Source organism: Rhipicephalus microplus, chromosome 6, assembly GCF_043290135.1.
Source record: "Rhipicephalus microplus isolate Deutch F79 chromosome 6, USDA_Rmic, whole genome shotgun sequence".
NCBI classification, from domain to species: domain Eukaryota; kingdom Metazoa; phylum Arthropoda; class Arachnida; order Ixodida; family Ixodidae; genus Rhipicephalus; species Rhipicephalus microplus.
Genome location: NC_134705.1, coordinates 87,518,370 through 87,530,872, shown reverse-complemented (window position 1 = coordinate 87,530,872; position 12,503 = coordinate 87,518,370). Strand labels below are relative to the sequence as shown.

Below are 12,503 nucleotides of genomic sequence, written 5' to 3'. Positions count from 1 at the left end.
ACATCCGTGCATCCGTCTGTCCGTTCATCCATACGTCTGTCTCTCTGTCTGTCTGTCCGTCCATTCCTATCACACTACAGCACGCATGGGACGGATGGATGGACAGTTCCCCACTCATTTTTATTGACTTTGGTGATAAGCTGTTTTTTTTCTTATTATACAACAAGCACTAACACCATCTAGTGATATTATTTCCAAGAACATATACGCACAACGTCATCTAACAAACAATTATTAAGTGGAACTATAAGAGGCAACGGCAACATACAACTACGAGAGAACGAGCCACACCCTAAGGAGCTTTGCCCTTAAGATATTAGCCTAACTTGCACGGCAAGCTTACTGATACACAGACAAGCAAGCTGGTGAGCGGGAGGTATACCAAGATATACTGCTCTTACGACAAGTTTTTTTTTAATTTCCTCTGCAGTTCTTTCTCTATATTATGAGCGAAGCTCCTTCGGGCCAAGCTTTTGTTGTCTGCATCCATCACGCTCCACAAAATCGAAACTGAATACCTGAAACCCTGCCGAGAGAAAAAAGTCACAGCTTTGCCGCAAAGGTGAAGCACTGAACGCAATAGCCACAAACTGAAAGGTCGCGCGAAGAATGCTAAACAGATCGAAAGCTGCCCCGCATTTAACGCGCACAATTAACGCACGAAACGTACTCGCAGGTACAGGTGAACGCGAATAGGCGTCTGAGTTGTTACGTCGCTGCGCAGGAAAAGCATGCCCTTTTCACAAACGGAGACCTCAGCGAGTGCAGTGACGTTTGTGCACCCGGTAACTACAAACGAATCGTTTCGGTGAAAGCCCGAGGCGTGCAATTTCCTCCACCACGAGATAAGTCGCACGCCTGAGCGTCCCCATACCAAACCCCCCACTCTCCGAAGGGAAAAGTACGCGTAATAGATGAGAGCGCACGCCGCCACGTCGTCACGATCTGGCGACACGCGCTCATTGCGCCTTCTCGCTGGTAATGCTGAAAACACGATGGTTCGCCCGAGGTGGCAAACGCCAGCAGGAAACGGTAAATATAAATAGCTTGCCGTTTGAACTTTGAAAGAGGCGCTCTTTAATTCGTGACTCAGTGGCGAACGCATCGCACTCACTAGCAAAAGGTCGGACGTTCGATTCCACATGCCATAGTCGTTTTTCTGAATTATTTTTCTTTCTTGCTTAATCGTATATATATATATATATATATATATATATATATATATATATATATATATATATATATATATATATATATATATATATATATATATATATATATATATATATATATATATATATATATATATATATATATATATATATAGATAGATAGATAGATAGATAGATAGATAGATAGATAGATAGATAGATAGATAGATAGATACGCTTAAAGTCGCCGAAGTTCACTAAGAAATGCTTCGCATTTAAAAACTTTACTAGCAAGTGTGTTTGCGCTCTCCGAGGTCCTTGCACGACCGCACGGTCGCGCACCACGTCTACACAGCCATGCTTTTTCGCCGAGTAGTAATAGTAATAGTCATCATCACCATCATTATCACCATGCTCATCATCATCAGCCTGACTATGTCCACTGCAGGACAAAGGCCTCTCCCATGTTCCGCCAGTTAACCCGGTCCTGTGCTTGCTGCTGCCAATTTATACCCGAAAACTTCTTAATCTCATCTGCCCACCTAACTTTCTGTCTCCTCCTAACCCTCCTGCTTTATCTGGAAATCCAGTTAGTTACCCTTAACGACCAGCGGTTGTCCTGTCTACGCGCTACATGCCCGGCCCATGTCCATTTCTTCTTCTTGATTTCAGCTATGATATCCTTAACCCCCGTTTGTTCCCTAATCCACTCTGCTCTCTTCTTGTCTCTTAAGGTTACACCTACCATTTTTCTTTCCATTGCTCGCTGCGTCGTCCTCAATTTAAGCTGAACCTTCTTTGTAAGTCTCCAGGTTTCTGCTCCCTAGCTAAGTACCGGCAAGATGCAGCTGTTATATACCTTCCTCTTGAGGGATAGTGGCAATCTACATGTCATAATTTGAGAGAGCTTGACAAATGTGCTCCACCCCATTCTTATTCTTCTAGTTACTTCAATATCGAAGTTCGGCTCTGCGGTCATTACCTGCCCTAAGTAGACATAGTCTTTTACAACTTGAAGTGCACTATTACTTATCTCGAAGCGCTGTTCTTATCCGAGGTTGTTGTACATTACTTTCATTTTCTGCAGATTCATTTTAAGACCCACCTTTCTGCTCTCCTTGCCTAACTCCGTAATCATGAGTTGCAATTAGTCCCCTGAGTTACTCAGCAATGCAATGTCATCGGCGAAGCGCAGGTTACTAAGGTACTCTCCATTAACTCTTATTCCTAACTGTTCCCATTCTGCATGACGGCTGATATTTCTACTGAGTCAAACGCCTTCTCGAAATCTATGAAGGCTATGTAAAGTGGTTGGTTATATTCTGAGCATTTCTCTATTACCTGATTGATAGTATGAATGTGGTCGATTGTTGAGTAGCCTGTTCGAAATCCTGCTTGTTTCTTTGGTTGACTGAACTCTAATGTTTCCTTTACTCTGTTAGCAATTACCTTTGTAAATAGCTTGTATACTACAGAGAGCAAGCTAATCGGCCTGTAATTCTTCAAGTCCTTGTCATCTTCTTTCTTATGTATTAAGAGGATGTTAGCGTTCTTCCAAGACTCTGGTACCCTTCCCACTAGGAGATACCTCATAAACAGGGTGGCTAGTTTTTCTAACACAATCTGTCCTCCATCTTTCAGCGGATCTGATGTTACCTGATCCTCACCAGCAGCTTTGCCTCTTTGCATGCTCTCCAAAGCTTTTCTGACTTGTTCTATCATTACTGGTGGGGTGTCATCTGGGTTACTGCTAGTTCTTCCAGTATTGAAGTCATGGTTGTCCCGGCTACAGTACAGATCTCTGTAAAACTCCTCCGCTATTTGAACTATCCTATCCATATTGGTAGTTATTTTGCCTACTGTGTCCCTTAGTGAATACATCCGATTTTTGCCTATCCCAAGTTTCCTCTTCACTGCTTTGACGCTTCCCCTGTTTTTCACAGCGTGTTCAATTCTCTCCATGTTATACCTTCTTACGTCGGATACCTTACGCCTATTATTCAACTTCGAAAGCTCTGCCAGTTCTATTTTGTCTGTTGTACTTGAGGCTTTCATGATTTGACGCTTCTTATTGAGATTCTTCGTTTCCTGGGAAAGCTTGCCAGTGTCCTGTCTAACTACCCTGCCTCCAACTTCCACTGCACACTCCGTAAAGATACTCGTCAGATTATCATTCATTGTATCTATGCTAAGGTTGGTTTCCTCACTAAGAGCCGAGTAACTGTTCTGAAGCGAGACTGTGAATTCCTGTACTTTCCCTCTCAGTGCTAGCTCATTGATTGGCTTCTTGCGTATCAGTTTCTGTCGTTCCTTCCTCAAATCTAGGTGAATTCAAGACCGTACCATTTTATGGTCACTGCATCGTACCTTGCCAACCGCTTCCACATCCTGCACGATGCCTGGGTGTAATAGTAGTAATAGTAGTAAACATTGATTTTGAAAAAAACAGAGGTTGCTAGGGAGACTAGCCTCTAGTGGGTCAGCCTCCCTGCAGTATTAGGCGGTGTCCTTAGTCAGGGACCCCATTGGTCGTGGCCGCTGTCCTGGCACGCTGGACTATGGTTCGTTGGGCCGCAAGGTCCTAGAGACCGAGCCGGGCCGCCTCCCAGTGCTCTCTTGTTGGATTTGGGTTCGGGGATAAAGAAGGATTGAGATGGCATGCCCATACCTTCTGGTAGGTGTCAGCCACCTCCACACAGTACTGGCAGAGGCCGGAAAAGAAAGAGTCAAAGTGTTTAACCACTGCCGGGTGCCGTAAAGCTTTCGTAAATAGCCGGAGAAGAATTCTCTCGTCCGTCTTCCTAAGTCCTTTGCAGGGTGGAGGAAAAGGGTGGTGGGAGTCCCGGTAATGGGTAATTATCTCTCTATAAGTTAGGAGCTGAGCGTTTTCTTCTGGAACAGAGGGGTCATCGGTGGGCGAGGCAGTGGCCCGGGGAATGAGTGCGCGGGCGGCAGCGTGGGCTGCCTCATTGCTTGCGAGGCCCTGATGGCCAGCAGTCCAGAAAATTGAACGCGGAGAGGCGTAACCTACTCGCGGACAAGATTTAAGAATTTTGGCCGCTAGGGGCGTGATTCATCCTATTTGGAAATTTCGGCGAGCTCCTTTGGAGTCTGATGTATAATTTGAGAACGGTCGTGTGATATAGCCCCAGCTATGGCCACCTTTTCAGCATCGATAGCATTGGTTGCGTGGAAGGACAGACCATCCACCTGCCTGTCTTGGTGGACCACGGCGGCCGTATACCAACTCTCGCGGTAAGGCCGCGTTCACACTGAGCATTTCGGCCACCGAAAGTGCTCCGAATCCGGTTCGGCGGCGGCGAGATGCGCCGAAAGGGCCCTCTCCGCGCGGATTGCTCTCGGACCGATTTTTGTGGCGTCTGCTGCCGAATTGGTCACCGCGGACCAATAGGAGCGCTAGTCAAGGAATTTTGAAAAATGGCAGCCAAGCCCTACTCATTTGTTATGCCGCAGTGCACGTAACTGAATATTGAAACCAACGGGAGTTTAACCTACTCCGTGCCTACTTCGTCTCCGTATTTCGTGAAAGAGGTGACCGTGCTTGCTGTTGGCGTGACTGAGCTTGTCGCGGTCTTGCAGAGCAAAACGAACCCACCAACGCCGCTGGCGTCAATGGTTTTTCTGCTCTCTGTGCATTACAAGACAGCCACTTGCCAGCAAAGTAAGCAGTACTGTCTTTTCTTGCTTCTTGTGTACGAGAATCATCGAAGTATACACCACCGGATAGCGTAGTGGCGTTTGCGAGCCGCGACAACAACCGGGTGACAGCGCATCTATACCGCGTTCGCCCCGTAGTAGATGGCATATTCGGCGGCGCGGGGCACGTCCAGTGCGAACGACGCTGCGTTTCGGCGGCAGGGGAATTTCGGTCACTGTAGAAAGCGGATGTTTCAGTGTGAACTAGGCATAAGGGCCAGCGATGTCCGTGTAAAGTACGTTTTGTTCAGAGCCGAATTGGAGCCGGAGAGCAACAGCCCGCACCTCTCGACGGCCAGCGTGTGACTCACGTGACATAATGGTGGGGAGGAGTCGAACATGAATCGCGTATTTCCAATGTTCGGGCACTCGTACCCGCTCCTCTGTGATGAATTTATGCAGAATGTGTAGGCAATGTAGGAGTCGTCTGCCTGATGGTGTCTGTGCCAGACGCGTGTATTGATTTTTTAGGTGAGTCTCTCGGAGCTCCCGATAGGTGTTTACCACTCCCAATGCAAGAAGTTTTTCATTGGAAGTAGTGATCGGGAGATCTAGGGCTCTCTTGACAATTTTGCGAAGGGTGACATCCAAGGAATCTTCATGGTGCTTCCGTAAGTGCAAGTAAGGAGTCGCATACAAGATGCGACTAGTGACAAATTCATGTGCGAGACGAAGTGCATCCTTGCTTTTGAGACCTCCCCGCTTGTTGAAGACTCGGTGGACCATGCAGACCACCTGTTCTCCAAACTTACGAGGCTTGTGAAGTGTTGTCTCTATTCTGCGGTGTTTGTGATGCTGTTTACAAAGAGACGCTGCACGCGCCAACAAGATACCGTTATTTGTTGTTTCTTTTTGAAGAGTCGTTTCGCAGTCATTTCACGGTTTTGCGCGTCTGAAAATGTCGCACATTTTACGTTCACCTCACAGTCATAATGGCGTCTTCATCTTTAGGTGAGCGCGTGTTGCCTTTTAGATATTCCGACAACTCGCCGAAGAAGCTTGTGTCGAATTTCCATCACAAATGGCTGTGCAAGCAGGCGTATCTAATTGTGTGCAGTGGGAATATATGAACGCGGCCATCATTGAAACGCGAGCCGAACGAGACTACTTCGCGGAGGAGTACAACAGCAGTAGCTCCGCCCACGTAACGTTCCCTTCATTGCCACAGAAAGTTGTCCCCGAGTATAGTTTCTTAAGTGAGAAAACCGACTGCTCCCACTGCACAACCAGTCACTGCCCACCTCGCATATATAGGAACTGGATCTTGAGCTACAAGTTAGTGATGGTGGGGGATTTCTCCGGCGTGTTGTTGAACAATAAAAATCGCAGCGTGCGTGTTTACTAAATGCAGACTGTGGGTCTCCGTGTTCAATTGTAGTGTTCTGTCTCTCACTGCCCGTTAGCAGCGGTTGGCATGTTCCAGTGAAAAACACCGGTCCATCACTGCGTGCTTTGCACCTCCCCAGGTCTCCCTCCTGCGCAACGCCGCGGTGAGCGCCACGGTCAACGTCGCCGCCAGCGTTGGCTTCAGAGCCCGCTGCTTCACATACACATGGTTCCCTACTGTGGGAGATGTCGTCATTTTAAAAGCCGAAGCTCCTTTCGCCCTGGGTCGTATGTGCCGTGTCATCACCGTCTTAGTAGCCACCTCTCGTTTAGTCCTTAGAATGTCCGCTGGATGGGGGTACTTGTATATGATGAGTATATGATGAAAAGATGCGAGATGGTGGTACATGGAGTGTTCACTAAATGGACGAACGGATAGACAGACAGACGGACGGACGCGCGGACGAAAACACAGACAGACATACATACATACGAAAGAATCGACGCACAGACAGACAGACAGATGCACGGACGGACAGATGGACGGACGGACGGACGCTTCGCCCCACTTATCATCACTCACTCAGTGAATATGCTGTGATCTTTATGTTTTTCTCGCTCACGTTTTTGTAGGTTTTTGTGACTGTTTATTTTTATACATTTTTATTTTCTCAGTTTATATTTAGTTTCTGATATTTCTATACTTCCAGCCCCCTTTCCTCTTTCCTTTTTCCCGCTCTCTCTGTATTTCTCCTATTCTTTTTTTCTCGCACTCTATTTCATCTTATATTTCTTTTATTATTTCTTTCCTTGTTGCTGTGTTCTTTGTCTATACACTGGCTTGAATATATTTACTTGAACTATTAAATACTCGTTGCACTGTAAGAATGTCCTTGTTTCTGGTTCACTTACTTGGGGTTCTATGTTTGATTCTTCTTGTTACATACTTATATTAACCGATGATTACGCTGCAGTCTTCGACTATGGTAGCCTCGTCTGTACATTAGAATAATAAAAAACTCATTGTAACTTTCTTTTCCTGCCTTTTGTTTTCCACCCACAGTGGTAACTTAATATGTAGGGTGTCACGCTTCCAAGGTTGAGAGTGTGGGTTTGATTTCCGGCTCAGACATCCGAATTTTGATTGGGGCGAATTGAAAATAACACCCTTGTAGTCAGATTGAGGAGCACGTTAAGGACTGCAGATTGTCGTAACTTCCGGAGCCCACCGCTAAGGCATCTCTGTTTGCTCGTACTTTTGGGATATCTTCCTTTTGGGACACAAAGCCTTATAAAGTAAATATTACTTCGTTCTCTCTTATTCTTTTTTACTCTTTCTTTTTGTGCTATAACTTGATCTCTACCCACATCCTGTCTCTCTTCACCTACTAGAGCAACTAGAGCTGGTAACATGGTATGCGTTTCCAGCTCCAGTAGCTAGCGTGCACGGTTAGAAAATACTGTGAGGTGAAGAATACAAGCAGCATTCTCGGCTCGGCGTTGGCGTTTCACAGTGGCGTTTCGAGCACACATTTCCGGATGTTCGTGAGAAGCACGCAGCAAGGCAAAGGCCAGAGTGAAGCGCGAGCGGACGGGAAAGTCGAGAGCGCCTACCATCTCCTACACTCTCCTGCACCACATAGGCACTGCGCCGTGCTCCCGACCGGGCTGCAGAAACTAGGCGCCTTTCTCCTCTTCTAACCACTACCGCCACCACCACCACAACATACTCCGGTTGCTAAAGGTAAGGATAAGCACGCGCACCCGTAGCTGTTACTATGGAAGATGGAGTGAGAGCGGAGACATAACACCTTTCGGCACCCGGACAGCGCCGCGGATGCCGCGGACAACGCCAGATGCCTGACATAGGCCGACTAAGAAATGCACTCGCATTTAAAGGCGCCCTGAATCACTTTTTCAAGCAACCATGAAATGAATTCACTGGAAGAGCTTATTGCCTTACAACGCCAGAAAAAAAATTACGAATCCGTTCACTGCAAGTGGACTTACAAAGATTTGTCGCATGCTGCAATTGTATTCTCTCTTCTTCCGTCCCAATGAAAGCGCTAGAAGCTAAGCAGGGAGAGATGGCAGGGGCAAGGAATATACGCCAACCACGCCTCGTGACCTTGAGCACTTTTTCTCTTTTTTTCGAATGCGCAGCTTTGTCAGTGTAATCACAGGGGCACGCGTGGACAAGTTGCGGCCTCCCGAGGCGATCTCTGTGACGACCGAGCGCGCCATGTTCAAATCAGCCAACGGCTAATAGATGGGCTTGCTACAAGTCATTTTGAGCGTCTTTGGTCATCTGTCGAGAGAAGAGAAAGCAATGTTCGGCTGACTTTGATAATTTGTTGCGAATTCCAGGCTGCGTTCTACGCTCCAATATTTGGCTCGCGTGTTGTCGGGAGCCTCCCTACTACCGACGAGCAGCGTTTTCTGACCATACTCAAAAGATGTTGCAGAGCCCCTTTATTATCGGCAATCCGCATGTTTCACGAAGGCATGGTGCATGCGCCCTTGCAGGAAACTGGCTGAAAAGTTACGAAACGCGCTTTAATCTCACAGCATTGCCTTCTGGTGACACCGGTTGTCCCGGCTCGTACAAAATGCAACGGTAGAGAGATCCAAACAAACAGCACGGCTATTGCTCATCAGCTAGGACAAATTGTACACATACTGACCTCCACACGTTTGCTGCTGTGTGTATGCGCGTCGTACACCGTGGTCTCAGGTCGTGCTTCTCGTACACGTTGTCCAGCCAAAAGAACAGCGAAGGGAGGCCGTACGCGAAGTTGTACTTGAGGTAGAACTGCAGTGAGCTGAAGTACACGATGCCCGCCAAGGTCCAGCCGGACTGTGCGAAGAACCAGCGAGGAGTCAATGCGGCGCTCCTCACGTAGGCGAACCGCAAGAACCCTTCCATGGCACAGTAGCCGATGACCACGCGGGTGGACCTCACGAGGAATTCCAAGAAGCGCTTCCGGTTCCATGTGGGGGGACGGTAGGACTGCGAAGGCAAACAGTGAGCTTCTAGAACAGGAATGCTGACAAAATGTTGTATTTTTCATGTGAGGGGGTGTGGAGGAAGTGGGGTGGCCCCTACGAGTGGTCAGTGCTTTCAGAGGTAGAGTTATGACTACGCCCCTCATGGGGGGCAAAGTAGGCGTAGGCGAACACTTAAAAAGGGCAGCTTGACCCCCCCTTCCTGACCTTTCTGGCATATATGTACATTCGTCAACAAATTAAGTCGGGACGCACGAGCGGCCACCGCAGTCGGATAAAACTGCATCGCCGCGCCGTCTGCCCTTCGGCGCCTGGTATCGAGACATCAACTGCGCGTGTGTCTTTTTACTTCTTCGAACAACGGTAGCTGATTTCATCTACAGTTATGCCGTGGAGGTCACGCACTCTGTTTATTCTGTCGTGTGCTTTATCAGTCAAGAGCATGCTGGCGGTGAAGTGTACGCCTGTTCGCTTCACTTTTACGAGACAGATGACACATAGCAGCCGGACCTTCTCAATTTATGTGTAGTCTGAAGAGTTTTTTTTTTCCCGGCTCAACACCTTTCCGATTTTGGTGCTCTCGTTAGTATTCTGCTACTATATACATGGTGCGTTTTTAGCAAAAACAACACGCGCAGAGCGCAGAAGGCAACCAGTATTGTGTAAGGCAACGCTTTTTTCACTGAGAAAAAGAAAGTTCTCCTTATTCGGCTAAATCCAGCAGCGTACACTTCACTCCAACCATGCCCCATCAGACTGAGTGAGCGACGGATTAAAGAAAGAAGGTACACTTACCACAAAACACTAAATATAATAGGCAAGTACGCTGCAAGAGAGCAAACAAAAAAATGGCAGATCCCACGTATAGTGGAAATCGATGGTATGCGAAGCACGAATGAGAAATGCTAATGTCACTTTAAAATCAGCACTACGTTACGAGGTGGAGATGAATGATGCCATACATGACTTTCGTGTCATGATTATCATGTTTGGATGTGTCGTTTACCTTCGTGATCATTACGTCACGTGACACCAAGTTTAGTATATGTGGAGGCAGCAAAACGGCCGCGAGCACGCTATGAGCGTGTTATGTTGTCATGTTCTTACGTGACACGCGTGTCAGGATTATCATGTTTGCACCAGTCATATATTTCGACATCCATTAACGTCACGTAACACTAAATTTGATTTATGTGGAACTAGCGCAATGGCAGCGAGTGCATCATGAAGGGCACAATATACTCTGACGTAACGTTCACGCGCGCGCACGCTGGCCACAGCGACGCCACATTAGCAAAACGCGAGCACTCTATAGCCTGACGACAGGCGCGACCAGCGTCCGTTGGCGCGGCTCGACGGCAACCGGCGCGAAATGCGACACGCTGTATTTCGCGCCGATGCATTACCCAGACATTACTGCGTCTCCCTCTTTTCGTGACAGAGGGACGCCGGACGCTCTGAAACGTGCATGCGTCAAAGCAACGCAGCGCGGCGCGCGCCTGGGAGTATATGGCAGGACCGGCGCCTGGCGTGGCAACGCCGGCGTGACGCGACGAAATGAACGCCGGTGAGCACGCGCACCGCGTCACGTCGAAATGTATTGGCGGCTTGACTGTTACATGTATTCATGTTCTCACATGGCACGCATCTCGTGATTATTATGTTTGCACCAGTCACATACCTTCGTCATCCTTTAGCGTAACGTAATGCCGAATCTGGCATATGTGAAGCAAGCGAAACAGCCACGAGCGCATCATTAGTGTGGCATATAATTATGTTGTTACATGACACACATGTCGTGATTATAATGTTTAGATGTGTCATTTACCTATACATGTTCGTTCGCATCGCGTAATACCGAGTTTGGTACTTGTGAACTTTGGGAAATGGCCGCGAGAGCATCATGAGCGTAGCTTGTAGTTATATTGTTACATGACACGCATCTCATGTTCGTCATGTTTGCACCAGTCACATAGCTTTGTCATCCGTTCACGTACAGTAATACCAAATTTGGTATATGTGACGCCAGCCAAATGGCCCCGAGCGCATCATGAGTGTGGCATGTAGTCATGTTACATGACACGCATGTAATGATTTTTATGTTAGGGTCTGTTACTTATCTTCGCCATGCAATCATGTCGTGCCACACCAGTTTTGCAACATTCCATGTGAACGAAACCACCGTAACAGCTGCAGGAACATGAAATGTATATCATGAGATGCATGACATACATGTCATGACTAGTCAGATATGTTCTTCATGCAGTCATGTTGTGCCATACCAAGTTTGGTATCGACACCATTATCGAAACGCCCAGGAGAGCTGAAAATCACAGGCGGATACATATATATATATATATATATATATATATATATATATATATATAGAGAGAGAGAGAGAGAGAGAGAGAGAGAGAGAGAAATTGAAGGGAAGGCATATATATATATGGTTAATACTGCCACATAAGCCTGTCATCTCATCATATCGTCCCTGACTGCCTCAAAATGTTGCCATTGCTGAAGCTGAGAACATGACAAAATATCAAAATGCCCTCAATAGAGGTTCCTGGTGGGCAGTGCTGTCTGGCACAGTCTTAGTAAAGCACGTTACTTCAACTACAGTCTTGCATATTACTTGCACTCGTTTGCATTAGGTTGCATTGGCTGAAATTTTGCCTCATGTCTGCTAGTGTGGGCGCGCGTTCACTATAGTTCCGGCAAATCGTGACTAAATGTGACAAAAAGATAGCTAATGTGCTGGCAAGTCACTGTTACATTAGTAACGTCGGCTCTCCTCAATCACTGTTGAGTGAATTGGAGTGTTCCTTAAAGTATCCAACATTGTAAAAAGGCCCCAAAAGGCGGCAGCCATGGTCGAAAAGGCTACACGATTCGAAGTGGCCGCTGTATTGGCGTTCGTCACTTATCCCATGTATCTCTTGAACATGGAAATGTGAGGGATTCACTCCCGCCCCGTTCATACTGCCCATCATGCCATGTTCCAAACTGATCGTCCGTTGTATTCATAGTTGTCTGTGCGTGCTTCATACCACGTTCATTGAACAGTTTGTTTGAAAAGCGAGCTGTTACTTCAGTTAATGCAATACTGGTACAGAAATATGGGCCTGCAGGGACAAAAAAATTTGTCACTACCATCGCTCATAAGAGAAAATTTTAGGAAATCTTAATCCTGATAGAGGACATACCACAAGAAAAGCGGGCTGCCCGATGGAAAATTGCGCCTAAACGAAACAGCAATGCCGGGAATTGGACTCGGGAACATTAGCTTACAGAGTTGTCTAA

General features: G+C 47.1%; 1 protein-coding gene across 1 annotated transcript in view; it reads right to left on the bottom strand.

The window, feature by feature from the left end:
- The window catches only part of LOC119168557 (protein-cysteine N-palmitoyltransferase HHAT-like), a 76,220-nt gene that overhangs the window by 43,091 nt on the left and 20,626 nt on the right, over positions 1 to 12,503 (bottom strand). The window contains exon 6 of the mRNA XM_075867743.1: positions 8,879 to 9,204. Within this exon, the coding sequence (XP_075723858.1) occupies positions 8,879 to 9,204 (326 nt within the window). The remainder of the gene's footprint in view (positions 1 to 8,878; positions 9,205 to 12,503) is intronic.